At 40.5% G+C, this 21,002-nt stretch overlaps 1 protein-coding gene across 1 annotated transcript in view; it reads right to left on the reverse strand.

Annotated features, from left to right (window-relative positions):
- The window catches only part of LOC128662571 (uncharacterized), a 249,132-nt gene that overhangs the window by 64,021 nt on the left and 164,109 nt on the right, over nucleotides 1-21,002 (reverse strand). The window contains exons 18-19 of the mRNA XM_053716379.1: nucleotides 18,953-19,031; nucleotides 18,667-18,775 (exon numbers count right to left, since the gene is read on the reverse strand). Of these exons, the coding sequence (XP_053572354.1) occupies nucleotides 18,667-18,775; nucleotides 18,953-19,031 (188 nt within the window). The remainder of the gene's footprint in view (nucleotides 1-18,666; nucleotides 18,776-18,952; nucleotides 19,032-21,002) is intronic.

Raw genomic sequence — 21,002 nt, forward strand, 5'->3', positions numbered from 1 at the left:
TTCACCAAAATTTCACCACAGTGTCTTAAAGCCTTAAGAGTATTGCACACCAAATTTGGAAACTTTAACCCTTAAAATAACGGAACCGGAGCCGTTTTTATATTTAACCCCTTTACAGTCCCTGGTATCTGCTTTGCTGAGACCCAACCAAGCCCAAAGGGGAATACGATACCAAATGACGCCTTCAGAAAGTCTTTTCTATGTATCAGAGCTCCTCACACATGCATCTGCATGTCATGCTTCCCAAAAACAAGTGCGCAATAGAGGCGCGAAAATGAGACTCTGCCTATGATTAGGGAAAGCCCCTAGAGAATAAGGTGTCCAATACAGTGCCTGTCGGTTATTTTACATAGTTCCCAAGATTAAAATAATTCCTCAAGGCTATGGGGTATAAAATATGCTTATATATAAATCGTTTTAGCCCAGAAAATGTCTACAGTCTTAAAAGCCCTTGTGAAGCCCTTTTTTTCTTTATGTAATAAAAAATGGCTTACCGGATCCCATAGGGAAAATGACAGCTTCCAGCATTACATCGTCTTGTTAGAAATGTGTCATACCTCAAGCAGCAAAAGTCTGCTCACTGTTTCCCCCAACTGAAGTTAATTCATCTCAACAGTCCTGTGTGGAAACAGCCATCGATTTTAGTAACGGTTGCTAAAATCATTTTCCTCTTACAAACAGAAATCTTCATCTCTTTTCTGTTTCAGAGTAAATAGTACATACCAGCACTATTTTAAAATAACAAACTCTTGATTGAATAATAAAAACTACAGTTAAACACTAAAAAACTCTAAGCCATCTCCGTGGAGATGTTGCCTGTACAACGGCAAAGAGAATGACTGGGGAAGGCGGAGCCTAGGAGGGATCATGTGACCAGCTTTGCTGGGCTCTTTGCCATTTCCTGTTGGGGAGGAGAATATCCCACAAGTAAGGATGACGCCGTGGACCGGACACACCTATGTTGGAGAAAATTAGCTTTGTTTTTAGCCTTAAAAGGCTTGTCCTGGGGGAGAACATGGCCCTTTCCCCGGTGATTTCTGAAATAATCTCTTTCAATTCTGGCCCGAAAAGGGTCTTTCCCTTGAAAGGGATATTTAACAAATTTGGATATTGACGACACATCGGCCGACCATGACTTGAGCCAAAGCGCTCTGCGTGCCATAATGGCAAAGCCTGATTTTTTTGCCGCCAACTTAGCTAATTGCAAAGCGGCATCTGTGATAAATGAATTAGCCAGCTTTAGAGCCTTAATTCTATCCATAATTTCGTCATATGAGGACTCCGTCTGGAGCGACTCCTCCAGCGCCTCAAACCAGAAAGCCACTGCAGTAGTTACAGGAACAATGCAGGCAATAGGTTGGAGAAGAAAGCCTTGTTGAACAAAGATTTTCTTAAGTAAACCTTCTAACTTTTTAGCCATAGGATCTATAAAAGCACAACTGTCTTCAATTGGTATGGTTGTGTGCTTAGCAAGTGTCGAAACAGCCCCCTCTACCTTAGGGACCGTCTGCCACGAGTCCCGCCTAGGGTCAGTTATGGGGAACATTCTCTTAAAAATAGGTGGGGGGACAAAAGGGACACCTGGTCTATCCCACTCCCTAGTAACAATATCCGCAACCCTCTCAGGGATCGGAAATGCATCAGTGTATACAGGAACCTCTAGGTACTTGTCCACTTTTCACACCACTTCTCTGGGACCACCATAGGGTCACAATCATCCAGAGTAGCTAATACCTCCCTGAGCAAAACGCGGAGGTGTTCCAATTTAAATTAAATGCTAATGAATCTGACTCTGCCCGATGAGAAACCTTTTCTGAATCGGAAATTTCTCCCTCAGACATCAAATCCCTCACCTCCATTTCAGAGCGTTGTGAGGGTACATCAGATAAGGCTACCAAAGCTTCAGACTGCTCATAATCTGTTCTTAAAACAGAGCTATCACGCTTTGTAGGAAAAACTGGCAGTTTGGATAGAAAGGCCGCAAGGGAATTATCCATAACTGTCGCTAGTTGTTGCAATGTAATAGGGGCAGACGCACTAGAGGCACTAAGCGTCGCTTGCGTGGGCGTAACTGGTTGTGAGACATGGGGAGAGGTAGACAGACTATCCTCATTACCTTCAGTCTGAGAATCATCTTGGGCCACATTTTTAAGTGCAACAATATGATCTTTAAAGTGTATAGACATATTAGTGCAATTGGGACACATTCTGAGAGAGGGTTCCACCATGGCTTCTAAACACATTGAACAAGGATTTTCCTTAGTGTCAGACATGTTTAACAGACTAGTAGCATACACAAGCAAGCTTGGAAAACACTTTAATCAAATAAAAAACACAATTTGAAAAAAACGTTACTGTACCTTTAAGAAATAAAAAGGGCACACAATTTTACAAAAAACAGTGAAAAATGCACCAATCCTTTTGAAATTTTCACAGTATGTACCTAAGGCTTTAATAAGATTGCACAGCAAGTTTCAGAACGATTAACCCCTTAATGCCCAAACCGGAGCAGCCTAAAGCCAACAAGAGCACACAATTTTACAAAACAGTGAAAAATCACCAATCCTTTTGAAATTTTCACAGTATGTACCTAAGGCTTTAATATGATTGCACAGCAATTTTCAGAACGATTAACCCCTTAATGCCCAAACCGGAGCAGCCTAAAGCCAACAACCGGTTAACAAACTACAGCACCTTGCCACAGCTTACTACTGTGGCCCTACCTGCCTTTAGGGATCAGTTTTGGGGAAATAAAGCTTCTTCTAGGCCCTCAATCAGCAGCTGGACCCTCCATGTGAAGCAGCATGAAACAGTCTCTCAATTCTAAGTGCGCATCTGAGGGAGAAATTAGGCCTCTCCCACTCCGGAGTTGTGAGGCCTACAAAAATCACTAAGTGACTAAATTTATGCCATGTGGATAATAACCCCAGTAAAACACTCCAAAGTGACTAAAAAGGTGTCTCCAATGAGTATTTTTTAATAAATAATCGATTGCCCTGCATTAGTGTCAACCAGCCTATTTAGCCCTGTCATGTAAGCATTCAATTCTATACTAAGTCTCAGAACATAGCTTACCCTCCCCACATGGGGATCTTGTCAGTCTTCTAGCATTATCTCAGTCTTGTCTAGAAATAAATGCTGAACATACCTCATTGCAGTCAAGCCTGCAAACTGTTCCCCCCAACTGAAGTTTTCTGGTACTCCTCAGTCCTGTGTGGGAACAGCAGTGGATTTTAGTTACAACATGCTAAAATCATTTTCCTCTCAGCAGAAATCTTCATCACTTTTCTGCTAGAGAGTAAATAGTACAAACCGGTACCATTTAAAAATAACAAACTCTTGATTGAAGATATAAAACTACAATTCTTACACCACATTCACTTTACCCTCCCTGAGAGAGAACTTAGTGCGTTAACGCGGCAAAGAGAATGACTGGGGGGTGGAGCTAGGGGGGGGAGCTATATGGACAGCTCTGCTGTGTGCTCTCTTTGCCACTTCCTGTAGGGAAGGATAATATCCCACAAGTAAGGATGAATCCGTGGACTGGATACACCATGCAAGAGAAAAGTGGTTCGTTTAGCAAGAGTAGAAATATCCCCATCAACTTTGGGGATCTTTTCCCAAAACTCAATTGAAATTGCTGGTAAAGGATACATATTTTTTAACCTTGCAGAAGGATTAAGAGTAGTACCTGGCTTATTCCATTCCTTAGAAATCATATCAGAAATAGCATCAGGAATAGGAAAAACCTCTGGAGTTTTTTCTGGAGTAAAAACAGAATTTAAACATTTACTGGTTTTTATATCAAGAGGACTAGCTTCCTCAATATCCAAAGTAATTAACACTTCTTTTAACAAATAACGCATATACTCCATTTTAAATAAATAAGTAGATTTGTCAGTGTCAATATCCGAGGAAGGATCTTCTGAATCAGATCGATCCTCATCAGAGGTGGATAATTCATTATGTTGTCGGGCATTTGAAATTTCATCAACTTTATGAGAAGTTTTAAAAGACCTCTTACGCTTATTAGAAGGTGGAAATGCAAACAAAGCCTTCTGAAATTCATAGGTATATCATGTACATTAGAAGTTGAAGGAACTGCAACCGGCAATGTACTATTACTGATGGACACACTATCTGCATGTAAAAGTTTATCATGGCAACTAATACAAATGACATTAGGAGATATAATCTCCACAATTTTACAACAATTGCACTTTGCTGCCTGAAATCGGTTCTACCAAAGCTAAGTTTCAACAGATACTTCTGAGACAGGATCAGATTGAGACATCTTGCAGAATGTAAAAGAAAAAACAACATAAAGCAAAATTATCAATTTCCTGATATATATATTTCAGGAATGGGAAAAAATGCAAATAGCATAGCCCTCTGACATAGAAAAAGGCAAGAGGCAAACAGCAATGGGGCAAATAAATAATGAAAAAAAGTTTGGCGCCAAGTATGACACACTCGCGTCACTGACGCAACCCTGTGTGAAACCTCTGCTTCAATTACGACGCAGGAAATGACTAACTTGCGTCAACGGACGTGCCTTTCGCGCTAACAAATTCTCAAGCCAAGAATGACGCAATAAAGTGTAGCATTTGGCGCACCCGCGAGCCTAAGTCAGCCCGCAATTTGAAACAAAGTAGTCAATTGAAAAAAAACATAATTTATGTAAGAACTTACCTGATAAATTCATTTCTTTCATATTGGCAAGAGTCCATGAGCTAGTGACATATGGGATATACAATCCTACCAGGAGGGGCAAAGTTTCCCAAACCTCAAAATGCCTATAAATACACCCCTCACCATACCCACAATTCAGTTTAACGAATAGCCAAGCAGTGGGGTGATAAAGAAAGGAGTAGAAAGGACATTTGGAAATAATTGTGCTTTATACAAAAAATTATAACCACCATAAAAAGGGTGGGCCTCATGGACTCTTGCCAATATGAAAGAAATTAATTTATCAGGTAAATTCTTACATAAATTATGTTTTCTCTCATGTAATTGGCAAGAGTCCATGAGCTAGTGACATATGGGATAGAAATACCCAAGATGTGGATCTCCACTCAAGAGTCACTAGAGAGGGAGGGAATAAAATAAAAACAGTCATAATCTGCTGAAAAAAATTAATCCACAACCCAAAAATATAAGTTTATTTCATTTGAAAGAAAAAAACTAATCAAAAGCAGAAGAATCAAACTGAAACAGCTGCCTGAAGAACTTTTCTACCAAAAACTGCTTCCGAAGAAGCAAATACGTAAAAACGGTAGAATTTAGTAAATGAATGCAAAGAGGACCAAGTTGCCGCTTTGCAAATCCGATCAACTGAAGCTTCATTCTTAAAAGCCCACGAAGTGGAGACTGATCTAGTAGAATGAGCTGTAATTCTCTGAGGCGGGGGCCTGACCCGACTCAAAATAAACTTCATGAATCAAAAGTTTCAACCAAGAAGCCAAGGAAATAGCAGAAGCCTTCTGACCTGGAAGTCTTCCTGAAATCTTTAGTAGCTTCCACATAATATTTCAAAGCTCTTACCATATCCAAAGAATGTAAGGAACTTTCCAAAGAATTCTTAGGATTACGACACAAGGAAGGGACAACAATTTCTCTACTAATGTTGTCAGAATTCAAAACCTTAGGTAAAAATTAAAAAGAAGTCTACAAAACTGCCTTATCCTAATGAAAAAATCAGAAAAGGAGACTCACAAGAAAGAGCAGATAACTCAAACTCTTCTAGCAGAAGAGATGGCCAAAAGAAAACACTTTCCAAGAAAGTAGTTTAATGTCCAAAGAATGCATAGGCTCAAATGGAGGAGCCTGTAAAGCCTTCAGAACCAAATTAAGACTCGAAGGAGGAGAAATTGATTAAATTACAGGCTTAATAAGAAGTAAAGCCTGTACAAAACAGTGTATATCAGGAAGTATAGCAATCTTTCTGTGAAATAAATCAGAAAGAGCGGAGATTTGTCCTTTCAAGGAACTTGCAGACAAACCCTTATCTAAACCGTCCTGAAGAAACTGTAAAATTCTAGGAATTCTAAAAGAATGCCAGGAGAATTTATGAGAAGAACACCATGAAATGTAAGTCTTCCAAACTCTATAATAAATCTTTCTAGAAACAGATTTACAAGCTTGTAACATAGTATTAATCACTGAGTCAGAGAAACCTCTATGACTTAGTACTAAGCGTTCAATTTTCATACCTTCAAATTTAATGATTTGAGATCCTGATGGAAAAACGGACCTTGAGATAGTAGGTCTGGCCGAACGGAAGTGGCCAAAGCGGCAACTGGACATCCAAACCAGATCCGCATACCAAAACTTGTGTGGCCATGCTGGAGCCACCAGCAACACAAATGATTGCTCCATGATGATTTTGGAGATCACTCTTGGAAGGAGAACTAGAGGCGGGAAAATGTAAGCAGGATGATAACACCAAGGAAGTGTCAGCGCATCCCCTGCTTCCGCCTGAACATCCCTGGACCTGGACAGGTATCTGGGAAGTTTCTTGTTTAGATGAGAGGCCATAAGATCTATCTCTGGAAGACCCCACAACTGAACAATCTAAGAAAACACATCTGAATGGAGAGACCACTCCTCTGGATGTAAAGTCTGGCGGCTGAGATAATCCGCCTCCCAATTGTCTACACCTGGGATAAGCACCGCAGAGATTAGACAAGAGCTGGATTACGCCCAAACAAGTATCCGAGATACTTCTTTCATAGCTAGGGGACTGAGTCCCACCCTGATGATTGACATATGCCACTGTTGTGATATTGTCTGTCTGAAAACAAATGAACGGTTCTCTCTTTAGCAGAGGCCAAAACTGAAGAGCTCTGAGAATTGCAAAGAGTTCTAAAATATTTATTGGTAATCTCGCCTCTTGAGATTTCCAAACCCCTTGTGCTGTCAGAGATCCCCAAACAGCTCCCCAACCTGAAAAACTTGCATCTGTTGTGATCACAGTCCAGGTTGGCCGAACAAAAGAAGCCCCTTGAACTAAACAATGGTGATCTATCCACCATGTCAGAGAGTGTCGTACATTGATTCAGCATACAAAGCTGTAAAGGTCTCATGTGAAAACGAGCAAAGGGGATCGCGTCCGATGCTGCAGTCATGAGACCTAAAACTTCCATGCACATAGCCACTGAAGGGAATGACAGACTGAAGGTGCCGACAGGCTGCAACCAATTTTAAACGTCTCTTGTCTGTTAGAGACAGAGTCATGGACACTGAATCTATCTGGAAGCCTAAAAAGGTGACCCTTGCCTGAGGAATCAAGAAACTTTTGGTAAATTGATCCTCCAACCATGTTTCCAAAGAAACAACACTAGTTGATTTGTGTGAGATTCTGCAGTACGCAAAGACTGAGCTAGTACCAAGATATTGTCCAAATAAGGAAACACCGCAATACCCTGTTCTCTGATTACAGATAATAGGGCACCCAGAACCTTTGAAAAGATTCTTGGAGCTGTTGCTAGGCCAAATGGAAGAGCAACAAATTGGTAATGCTTGTTTAGAAAAGAGAATCTCAGAAACTGATAATGTTCTGGATGAATCGGAATATGAAGGTATGCATCCTGCAAGTCTATTGTGGACATATAATGTCCTTGCTGAACAAAAGGCAGAATAGTCCTTATAGTCACCATCTTGAAAGTTGGTACTCTTACATAACGATTCAAAATTTTTCAGATCCAGCACTGGTCTGAATACATTTTCCTTCTTTGGTACAATGAATAGATTTGAATAAAACCCCAAACCTTGTTCCTGAGGAGGAACTGGCATGATTACCCCTGAAGACTCCAGGTCTGAAACACAAAAAAAAGCCTGAGCTTTTACTGGATTTACTGGGATACAAAAATCTTCTCACAGGAGGTCTTACTCTGAATCCTATTCGATACCCTTGAGAGACAATGCTCTGAATCCATTGATTTGTGACAGATTTTATCCAAACATCCTTGAAAAACCTTAATCTGCCCCCTACCAGCTGAGCTGGAATGAGGGCCGCACCTTCATGCGGACTTAGGGGCTGACTTTGGTTTCCTAAATAGCATGGATTTATTCCAATTTGAGGAAGGCTTCCAATTGGAAGCAGATTCCTTTGGGGGAGGATTGAGTTTTTGTTCCTTATTTTGATGAAAGGAACGAAAAATGGTTAGAAGCCTTAGATTTACCCTTAGGTTTTTAATCCTGAGGCAGAAAAACTCCCTTCCCCCAGTGACAGTTGAAATAGAATCCAAATGAGAACCAAATAAATTATTTACTTGGAAAGAAAGAGATAGTAATCTAGATTTAGATGTCATATCAGCATTCCAAGATTTAAGCCACAAAGCTCTTCTAGCTAAAATAGCTAAAGACATGGATCTAACATCAATTTTGATAATATCAAAAATTGCATCACAATAAAATGATTAGCATATTGCAATAGACAAATAATGCTAGATAAGTCAGAATCCAATTCCTGTTGCGCTAAATTCTCCAACCAGAAGGTTGATGCAGCTGCAACATCAGCCAAAGAAATTGCTGGTCTGAGGAGATGACCTGAATATAAATAGGCCTTCCTTAGATAAGATTCAAGCTTCCTATCTAAAGGATCCTTAAAAGGAAGTACTATCTTCCATAGGAATAGTGGTACGTTTAGCAAGAGTAGAAATAGCCCCATCAACTTTGGGGATTTTTTCCCAAAACTCTATAGATTTTGCTGGTAAAGGGTACAATTTTTTAAACCTTGAAGAAGGAATAAAAAGAAGTACCTGGCTTATTCCATTCCCTAGAAATCATATAGCCTCAGGAATAGGAAAAACCCCTGGAGAAACCACAGGAGGTTTAAAAACAGCATTTAAACGTTTATTAGACTGAACGTCAATAGGACTGGTTACCTCAATATCCAAAATAATTAACACTTCTTAAATAAAGAACGCATATACTCTATTTTAAATAAGTAGATTTGTCAGTGTCAATGTCTGAGGAAGGATCTTCTGAATCAGATAGATCCTCATCAGAAGAGGATAAATTATGTTGTTGGTCATTTGACTTCATTCAAAATAGAATCAGAAAAATTATTTAAAATTTACAGGTATATCATGCACATTAGAAGTTGAAGGAACTACAATTGGCAATGTGCTATTACTGATGGATACACTAACTGCATGTAAAAGTTTATCATGACAACTATTACAAATGACATTCGTGAAATAATTTCAACAATTTTACAACAAATGCACTTAGCTTTGGTAGGATTGATGTCAGGCAGCACACACACACACACACACACACTGTATATACACACATATATACATATATATCAAAATTTATGCTTACCTGAAATTTCTTTCTTTTGCGATGTACCGAATCCACGGATTCATCCTTACTTGTGGGATATTATCCTTCCTAACAGGAAGTGGCAAAGAGAGCACCACAGCAGAGCTGCCTATATAGCTCCCCCCTTAACTCCACCCCCCAGTCATTCGACCGAATGCCAAGGAAGAAAAAGGAGAAACTATAAGGTGCAGAGGTGACTGAAGTTTTTAACAAAAAACACAACCTGTCTTGAATAGACAGGGCGGGCCGTGGACTCAGTACATCGCAAAAGAAAGAAATTTATCAGGTAAGCTTAAATTTTGTTTTCTTTTGCATGATGTACCGAGTCCACGGATTCATCCTTACTTGTGGGATACCAATACCAAAGCTTTAGGACACGGATGAAGGGAGGGACAAGACAGGAACCTAAACGGTAGGCACCACTGCTTGCAAAACCTCTCTCCCAAAAACAGACTCCGAAGAAGCAAAAGTATCAAATTTGTAAAATTTTGAAAAGGTATGGAGCGAAGACCAAGTCGCAGCCTTACAAATCTGCTCAACAGAAGCATAATTTTTAAAAGCCCATGTGGAAGTAGAATGAGCTGTAATCCTTTCAGGAGGCTGCTGTCCAGCAGTCTCATAAGCCAAGCGGATGATGCTTTTCAGCTAAAAGGAAAGAAGTCGCCGTAGCCTTTTGACCCCTACACATTCCAGAATAGCCAACAAAGAAGATGTTTGACGAAAATCTTTGGTTGTTTGCAAATATAATTTCAAAGCACGAACCACGTCCAAGTTGTGCAACAGACGTTCCTTCTTAGAAAGAGGATTAGGACACAGAGAAGGAACAACAATTTCCTGATTGATATTCCTGTTAGTAATAACCTTAGGTAGGAACCCAGGCTTGGTATGCAAAACCACCTTATCAGCATGGAAAACAAGATAAGGCGAATAACATTGTAAAGCAGATAGTTCAGAAACTCTTCGAGCTGAAGAGATAGCAACTAGGAACAAAACTTTCCAAGATAAAAGCTTAATATCAATGGAATGCATGGGAACCCCCTGAAGAACTTTCTGAACTAAATTTAAAGTCCATGGCGGAGCAACAGGTTTAAACACAGGCTTAATTCTAGCTAAAGCCTGACAAAAAGCCTGAACGTCTGGAACATCTGCCAGACGCTTGTGCAACAGAATAGACAGAGCAGATATCTGTCCTTTTAGGGAACTAGCTGACAATCCTTTCTCCAAACCCTCTTGGAGAAAAGACAAAATCCTAGGAATCCTGATTTTTACTCCAGGAGTGGCACCAAAAAAGAAATGTACCCTTCCTGCTTAGAGCCGGCAAAGAGAATGACTGGGGGGTGGAGTTAAGGGGGGAGCTATATATAGACAGCTCTGCTGTGGTGCTCTCTTTGCACTTCCTGTTAGGAAGGATAATATCCCACAAGTAAGGATGAATCCGTGGACTCGGTACATCATGCAAAAGAGATATAGAGAGATTATATATATATATATATATATATATATATATATATATATATATATATATATATATATATATATATATATATATATATATATATATATATATATATATATATATATATATATATATATTTCTCTCTCTCTCTCTCTCTATCTATATCTCCTTCATCAGAGGCGGTCTCTGATGTAGAAGTCACTTTAGACTTTGAAATGCATCAGGCAGCTTTCTGGGTGTTGAATTTTTCGGGGTTCACAACCCCTTCATCAGCATACATAACAGACAAAATACAACTCATTTATAGTGTTTCATACAAATTAAATCACACCAACCTTAGTGCCTCTCCAAAAAAGTGCGCCAATATTTAGAGCTTGGAATGCATCTTGCGTTCCACAGTGCTGTCCGAAACCGGAAGTTTCATTACATCACTTCCGGTTTTCAGTCCCAATATACAATCATAAACTTATTCATAAACTTATTCAATCTACATGTTTGAACATTCTTATGTGACATACTAGTGTAGAGAACTTCATATAGACAAACATGTGGAACATTGCCACAAATACCTAAAAATGTGCTAAATAAATATTAATAGTGTTTGTGCATCGGGTTGGCATTGTGACAGTAACCAAGGTAATTGTATACAATGTAAATTACCCATGAGTGCCATTACCGGTGTTAAGTTTAAAACAAAATACCAACTGGACAGAACAAAGATTTTCTTAATGTGCAAAACAACATAAATTCATGCTGAATATGCTCATTACAATTAAAATAATAATTGGACTATGTATCAGTACGTGTGGTTGTAATGACATTTTCTCCTGTTAAGTGTAGTCAGTCCACGGGTCATCCATTACTTATGGGATATTAACTCCTCCCTAACAGGAAGTGCAAGAGGATCACCCAAGCAGAGCTGCTATATAGCTCCTCCCCTCTACGTCACACCCAGTCATTCTCTTGCACCTAACTAATAGATAGGATGTGTGAGAGGACTGTGGTTGTTAAACTTAGTTTTTATTTCTTCAATCAAAAGTTTGTTATTTTAAACGGCACCGGAGTGTGTTTTTTCTCAGGCAGCATTAGAAGAAGAATCTACCTGAGTTTGTGTATGATCTTAGCGGACGTAACTAAGATCCATTTGCTGTTCTCGGCCATTCTGAGGAGCGAGGTAACTTCAGAACAGGGGACAGCGGGCAGGTTCACCTGCAAGGAGGTATGTTGCAGTATATTATTTTCTAAGGAATGGAATTGACTGAGAAAATACTGCTAATACCGATGTAATGTAAGTACAGCCTTAAATGCAGTAGTAGCAACTGGTATCAGGCTGATATGTATGTATGTTTACACTTAAGTATTTCTGGGGAATGGCACTTCACTGGGAAAATACTGTATACATATAACTTTTAGCCTAATCTGCAGTGTGAGCGGCTAGCAGCAGGCTTTTTAATAACATCTCATAAATTATATTTTAAACGTTTACTGGCATGTTAATCGTTTATTTATCTGAGGTACTTGGTGAAAAATTGTTTTGGGCGTTATTTTCCACATGGCTGTCGTTTGTTTTGAATTAAAACAGTTTTACTGAGCTTCCCTCACTGTTGTATTATAAGTGGGAGGGGCCTATTTTGGCGCTTTTACTGCGCATTAGAAATTCAGTCACAGTCTGCCTTTTTCTCCCTGCATGATCCAGGACGTCTCTACAGAGCTCAGGGGTCTCCAAAACTAGTTTTGAGGGAGGTAATCACTCACAGCAGATCTGTGAGACTGTGCTTTGACTGTGATAAAAAACGCTTATATTTTCAATTGTTATCCGTTTTTTTGATATTAAGGGGTTAATCATCCATTGCTAGTGGGTGCAATCCTTTGCTAACTTTATGCATTTACTGTGAAAATTTGGTTTCTATAACTAATCCGGTTCATTGTTATTTCAACTGTGACAGTTTTTGTGTGCTTCTTAAAGGCACAGTAACGTTTTTTATATTGCTTGCAAATTTATTTGAAAAGTATTTTCCAAGCTTGCTAGGCTAATTGCTAGTTTGTTTTAACATGTCTGACACAGAGGAATCTCTTTGTGCAATATGTTCAAAATCTCTTTGTGCAATATGTTCAAAAGCCAAGGTAATAGAAATTTGCATTGATGCTACTTTAAATAAAAGCCAATCTGTACATTTTAAGAAAATTTCACCAGACAACGAGGGGAAAGTTATGCCGACTAACTCTCCTCACATGTCAGTACCTGCATCTCCCGCTCAGGAGGTGCGTGATATTGCGACGCCAAGTACATCAGGGCGGCCATTACAAATCACTTTACAAGACATGGCTAATGTTATGACTGAAGTTTTATCTAAATTACCAGAACTTAGAGGTAAACGCGACCACTCTGGGGTGAGAACAGAGTACGCTGATAATGTTAGAGCCATGTCTGATACTGCGTCACAAATGGCAGAACATGAAGACGGAGAGCTTCATTCTGTGGGTGATGGATCTGATCCAAATAAACTGGACTCAGACATTACAAATTTTAAATTTAAGCTTGAGAACCTCCGTGTATTATTAGGGGAGGTATTAGCGGCTCTGAATGATTGTAACACTGTTGCAATCCCAGAGAAATTATGTAGGCTGGATAGATACTATGCGGTACCGGCGTGTACTGACGTTTTTCCTATACCTAAGAGGCTTACAGAGATTATTACCAAGGAGTGGGATAGGCCCAGTGTGCCCTTTCCCCCCCCTCCTATATTTAGAAAAATGTTTCCAATAGACGCCACCACACGGGACTTATGGCAGACGGTCCCTAAGGTGGAAGGAGCAGTTTCTACTCTGGCTAAGCGTACCACTATCCCGGTGGAGGATAGCTGTGCCTTTTCAGACCCAATGGACAAAAAGTTAGAGGGTTACCTTAAGAAAATGTTTACTCAACAAGGTTTTATATTACAACCCCTCGCATGCATTGCGCCTGTCACGGCTGCGGCGGCATTTTGGTTTGAGTCTCTAGAAGAGACCATTAGCTCAGTTCCATTGGATGAAATTATAGACAAGCTTAGAGTCCTTAAGCTAGCTAATTCATTTATTTCTGATGCCGTAGTACATTTAACTAAGCTTACGGCTAAGAATTCCGGATTCGCCATTCAGGCGCGCAGAGCGCTGTGGATAAAATCCTGGTCAGCCGATGTGACTTCTAAATCTAAATTGCTTAACATACCTTTCAAAGGGCAGACATTATTTGGGCCCGGTTTGAAAGAAATTATCGCTGACATTACTGGAGGTAAGGGCCATGCCCTGCCTCAAGACAGAGCCAAACCAAGGGCTAGACAGTCTAATTTTCGTGCCTTTCGTAACTTCAAGGCAGGAGCAGCATCAACTTCCTCCGCTCCAAAACAGGAAGGAACTGTTGCTCGTTACAGACAGGGCTGGAAACCTAACCAGACCTGGAACAAGGGCAAGCAGGCCAGAAAACCTGCTGCTGCCCCTAAGACAGCATGAAGTGAGGGCCACCGATCCAGAAACGGATCTAGTAGGGGGCAGACTTTCTCTCTTCGCCCAGGCTTGGGCAAGAGATGTCCAGGATCCCTGGGCGTTAGAGATCATATCTCAGGGATATCTTCTGGACTTCAAAGCTTCTCCTCCAAAAGGGAGATTTCATCTTTCAAGGTTGTCAACAAACCAGACAAAGAAAGAGGCGTTTCTACGCTGTGTACAAGATCTTTTGCCAATGGGAGTGATCCACCCGGTTCCGCGGTCGGAACACGGACAAGGTTTTTACTCAAATCTGTTTGTGGTTCCCAAGAAAGAAGGAACCTTCAGACCAATCTTGGATTTAAAGATCCTAAACAAATTCCTAAGAGTTCCATCGTTCAAAATGGAAACTATTCGGACAATCTTACCCATGATCCAAAAGGGTCAGTACATGACCACAGTGGATCTAAAGGATGCGTACCTTCACATACCGATTCACAAGGATCATTACCGGTACCTAAGGTTTGCCTTCCTAGACAGGCATTATCAGTTTGTAGCTCTTCCCTTCGGGTTAGCTAAGGCTCCAAGAATCTTTACAAAGGTCCTGGGCTCTCTTCTGGCGGTACTAAGACCGCGAGGAATAGCGGTAGCTCCGTACCTAGACGACATTCTGATACAAGCGTCAAATTTCCAAACTGCCAAGTCTCATACAGAGTTAGTTCTGGCATTTCTAAGGTCGCATGGGTGGAAGGTGAACATAGAAAAGAGTTCTCTATTGCCACTCACAAGAGTTCCCTTCTTGGGGACTCTTATAGATTCTGTAGAAATGAAAATTTACCTGACAGAGGACAGGTTAACAAAACTTCTCAATGCTTGCCGTGTCCTTCATTCCATTCAACACCCGTCAGTGGCTCAATGCATGGAGGTAATCGGCTTAATGGTAGCGGCAATGGACATAGTACCTTTTGCACGCCTGCATCTCAGACCGCTGCAATTGTGCATGCTAAGTCAGTGGAATGGGGATCAGATTTGTCCCCTATGCTGAATCTGGATCAAGAGACCAGAGATTCTCTTCTATGGTGGCTTTCTCGGCCACATCTGTCCAGGGGGATGCCCTTCAGCAGGCCAGACTGGACAATTGTAACAACAGACGCCAGCCTACTAGGTTGGGGCGCTGTCTGGAATTCCCTGAAGGCTCAGGGATCATGGACTCAGGAGGAGAGTCTCCTTCCAATAAACATTCTGGAATTGAGAGCAGTTCTCAATGCCCTTCTGACTTGGCCTCAGTTAGCAACTCTGAGGTTCATCAGGTTTCAGTCGGACAACATCACGACTGTGGCTTACATCAACCATCAGGGAGGGACAAGGAGTTCCCTAGCGATGATGGAAGTTTCAAAGATAATTCGCTGGGCAGTGTCTCACTCTTGCCACCTGTCAGCAATCCACATCCCAGGCGTGGAGAACTGGGAGGCGGATTTCCTAAGTCGCCAGACTTTTCATCCGGGGGAGTGGGAACTTCATCCGGAGGTCTTTGCCCAAATACTTCGACGTTGGGGCAAACCAGATATGGATCTCATGGCGTCTCGCTAGAACGCCAAGCTTCCTTGTTACGGGTCCAGATCCAGGGACCCGGGAGCGGTCCTGATAGATGCTCTGACAGCACCTTGGACCTTCAAGATGGCTTATGTGTTTCCACCCTTCCCGATGCTTCCTCGATTGATTGCCAGGATCAAACAGGAGAAAGCATTGGTGATTCTAATAGCGCCTGCGTGGCCACGCAGGACCTGGTATGCAGATCTAGTGGACATGTCATCCTGTCCACCTTGGTCGCTGCCTCTGAGACAGGACCTTCTAATTCAGGGTCCTTTCAAAAATCAAAATCTAATTTCTCTGAAGCTGACTGCATGGAGATTGAACGCTTGATTTTATCTTTAGAGTCTGAGTTATCGGCCTTACATTGTGATTCTCCTTATCTGATTTTTCATTCAGACAAGGTAGTTCTGCGTACTAAACCTGGGTTCTTACCTAAGGTAGTCACTAACAAGAATATCAATCAAGAGATTGTTGTTCCATCATTGTGCCCTAACCCTTCTTCAAAGAAGGAACGACTTCTGCACAATCAAGACGTAGTCCGTGCCCTGAAATTTTATTTACAGGCAACTAAAGATTTTCGTCAAACTTCTTCCCTGTTTGTCGTTTATTCTGGACAGAGGAGAGGTCAAAAAGCATCTGCTACCTCTCTCTCTTTTTGGCTTCGTAGCATAATACGTTTAGCCTATGAGACTGCTGGACAGCAGCCTCCTGAAAGAATTACAGCTCATTCTACGAGAGCTGTGGCTTCCACGTGGGCCTTTAAGAATGAGGCCTCTGTTGAACAGATTTGCAAGGCTGCAACTTGGTCTTCTCTTCATACTTTTTCCAAATTTTACAAATTTGACACTTTTGCTTCTTCTGAGGCTGTTTTTGGGAGAAAGGTTCTACAGGCAGTGGTTCCTTCCGTGTAAAGATCCTGCCTGTCCCTCCCGTCATCCGTGTACTTTAGCTTTGGTATTGGTATCCCATAAGTAATGGATGACCCGTGGACTGACTACACTTAACAGGAGAAAACATAATTTATGCTTACCTGATAAATTCCTTTCTCCTGTAGTGTAGTCAGTCCACGGCCCGCCCTGTTTTTTTATGGCAGGTCTAATATTTAAATTAAACTCCAGTCACCACTGCACCCTATAGTTTCTCCTTTCTAGTTTGGTTTCGGTCGAATGACTGGGTGTGACGTAGAGGGGAGGAGCTATATAGCAGCTCTGCTTGGGTGATCCTCTTGCACTTCCTGTTAGGGAGGAGTTAATATCCCATAAGTAATGGATGACCCGTGGACTGACTACACTACAGGAGAAAGGAATTTATCAGGTAAGCATAAATTATGTTTTTTAAATAAGAAACAAATGGAATGCTGCAAATATGGATGGAAAAAATTAGAGTGTGACACCAATATGATATATGGGTAACTTGGACCAACTGACAGTTGGCATGAATATTACTTCAATCGATATGCGAACAGATAGATGCATATAGTAAGAGGAATATATAATGAAAGGAATATATGGGATATTGTAGGGCTGTACAAATTATAAGCTGTACAGCTGGGGTATCACATCGTGTTCATATATAGTAAATTTGGCCATCGGGCGGTTATAACATATATCAGCCCAAATATAGATGCAGATGAATATATATATAATGGCTGGGAAAATATATAAGGGTGGTAACCTTATTTTAGATTTATAGCCTCAAACATGGCAGCAAAGCAACCAATATAACAAGATAGAAAGGATAATGGTAATAAGGACATATAGCTCATATATACAGTCCCAACATCAGAAATTTCTCCAAGTGGGTATAGTAGTATTCATATCCGCTATAAGACTGGTGGTGCGTGTTTGAACAGTGGGTAATTGCACAGGGCAGACCAGGCTTCCACGGAGAAGATGGAGACAGATGTCACCCCTGCTCCGTGCCGTTAGGTACACAACAATTCCCCCTAAAAATAGGGGCAAATGGAATGTGTACCAAAAACGGCGCCACAGTGTCCACCTGACATACCCCAAGTATGTGGCACCCCAATTATTGATCACAGAAGGCTCTTAAAGTCCGGCATGGTATCCAAGCCGCCTGGTCGCCTGGTTGTATCATTGCACCCAGGCGAGCTATCGGTGGGCTGAACTGGAAAATGTTTACTAACTATATATATATATATATATATATATATATATATATATATATATATATATATATATAATATTTTGAACATCAAGCTTCAACTACATTTAAGATTGTCTTGACAAAGGTCCCTGCGAGGACCAAAACGTTGACTGAACTAATTGATGAATAACTACCAACAATAAAGTTTGTAATTTTATGAAACTATTAAGACCTGTGAGTGCCTCTTTCACTGAAGTTAATATATAAATATATAGCGCATGTATTTAAGTATATGGCTTACATAATAGTTCTGTGCTAAACCCACATTTTTGGGGTTTAGGATTTAGATTCCAATTTTTATTAGCAAATCTGGTTTTGCTCTCTTTGTTGCAGAGCATATATAAAATCCAGTAGGGTGCACGGGTCTGGGGAACTACATGACAGCAAATACTGCTGCCTTCTGGAGCTCTTGCTAATGTATGAAATGGTTAAAATTATTTTTCAAAAAAAGCTGCTATAAAGTGCACCAGAGATGAGCTTACTTACCTGCTTTTCAACAAAGTATATCAAGAGAACATGCATTTAATAAAAAGTAAACTATTCTGATATTGTATGTTCTCATGTGCTTAATTATCCAACATAAAAACAAACGTATTACAGCGATCTCTGGGTTTTAATCATTAGATACAAAGTTCCCTCTCAGGTTGTGGACTTACCTTGGAAGTAATCACACTTCCCATCCATGAAGATATAGTTCATTAAGATCACACTGAACATGCAGGCCCACAGGTGCAGATCACTGAATATTAATGTGAATCCTGATGGCTACAAAAGAAAAAGGTTACTTAAAAGCAGATATCCGACACACTGATACTGGCAATGTATAATGGATTTGCTGTATCATACAAAACACAAGCTCTAAGTCAAGATCTATTCACATTCTCAATTTAGTATTTTTTTGTAGGAAAAATAAAAAACAAACAAACAAAATACACAACTTACATAGAATATTGAAAACAAGACCAGGATAGGTATTTGCAGCATGCAGACCTGCACGGCGATGCAGCTCCCAATCTCTATACTGAAGAGGTAACACATTACATCAGCACATAACTAAAATACATAGAAAAGTTGTCAAAATAGTAACTAAAGAAAACTGCAAGTTAAAACACCAAAATTGCAGCAATTTGTATACTTTGGCTCAAATCCCTGGATAATATTCACTAATGAGAACTCTCCTCCCATAAAGTGTGTATAACTGACCACTCCCAACATTTTCCACTACATAATGAACAGTGTTACCCCAGACCCCTCCTACTCTTAGGTATGTCTAGAAGTATATGGACAGGAAAGAGCAAGGGAAGGATCTTGGTAAATATTGTCGAGGGATATGAACTAGCCATGTGCATTTAAAAGGTTCTCCTAATGCGGGAGCCATTTTCAGTATTCTCTTCAGAGCTGGATTTCATCCTGTGAAAGTACAACACACTAAGATCTGTGCAAATCCATATCTTAGTGTGTTGCACTTTCACAAGAGGAAATCTGGCTCCAGAAAAAGAAGAAAAAAAACTTCCCATGAACGGCCGCCTTCTTCCTCTCTTGTGGCATCCGAAAACCTGATTACACATGCCTAATTTTGTTGTTAGATTTCTAGTTATCTTGGCTCACCCTGACCAATATGCACTGATGAGACTGATACAATGCAAAGGTTAAAAAAAAAAATGTATAATGTGTATAATGGAAGGGAAACCAAATCAAACTGGAAAATCTAATATATTTCTTATTGAGTAATGTAGTGAATTTAAAGGAACAACTTAGGTGGACTTCCTCACAACCAGCTTGTAATAGGAAATTAGAGTATATAGAGTCTTCAAAACTGCCTGGAAAGCCCATGAAGTGGATTCAGAACGTTGAGTGTTCCCTGAGCCCATCTGGAACAGAATATCTTTTTGCTTGTAAACCCTAGATATGGCTTGGAAAAGCCAGTTAAACGTGGTGGTTTTGGCAGGTGTTAAACCCCAACAAGGACCTTAAGCAGCTTCTTTGTTTTCTTAATACTCTGGGTGGACTTAAAATACTGTATATGTGAAGATTCTACAATATCCATAAAGAGGCTTCTCCTGCATGGACAAAATGATGGCAGAATTATATCTTGTCAACAATTAAAACTGAGAAACCACCATTGGGGGGAAAAATAATCAGATACTGTTCAGAAGAACTACTTCCCACGAAGGTTTGAATTATGGATCTAGCATAGCATCCAAAACCAAGGAAAGATCTCGGGGAGGCACCACTAATCTCTTAAAAAGGTAGGGTATGAGCCAGCACTTTGAAAACATTGAGATAAAAAGGCACCAAAGGCCACTTAACAAAAACAGCAAAGATGGCCAAAACATACATGTTCAGATTCTGAAGACTAAGACCTTGCAGGTAGACGACATGCAAAAACCTCCAAAATGTTTGAGAAATATCTGAAAAAAACAGAATTTATGTTTACCTGATAAATTACTTTCTCCAACGGTGTGTCCGGTCCACGGCGTCATCCTTACTTGTGGGATATTCTCTTCCCCAACAGGAAATGGCAAAGAGCCCAGCAAAGCTGGTCACATGATCCCTCCTAGGCTCCGCCTACCCCAGTCATTCGACCGACGTTAAGGAGGAATATTTGCATAGGAGAAACCATATGATACCGTGGTGACTGTAGTTAAAGAAAATAAATTATCAGACCTGATTAAAAAACCAGGGCGGGCCGTGGACCGGACACACCGTTGGAGAAAGTAATTTATCAGGTAAACATAAATTCTGTTTTCTCCAACATAGGTGTGTCCGGTCCACGGCGTCATCCTTACTTGTGGGAACCAATACCAAAGCTTTAGGACACGGATGATGGGAGGGAGCAAATCAGGTCACCTAGATGGAAGGCACCACGGCTTGCAAAACCTTTCTCCCAAAAATAGCCTCAGAAGAAGCAAAAGTATCAAACTTGTAAAATTTGGTAAAAGTGTGCAGTGAAGACCAAGTCGCTGCCCTACATATCTGATCAACAGAAGCC

The sequence above is a fragment of the Bombina bombina genome, chromosome 6, assembly GCF_027579735.1.
Source record: "Bombina bombina isolate aBomBom1 chromosome 6, aBomBom1.pri, whole genome shotgun sequence".
Taxonomy (NCBI): Eukaryota; Metazoa; Chordata; class Amphibia; order Anura; family Bombinatoridae; genus Bombina; species Bombina bombina.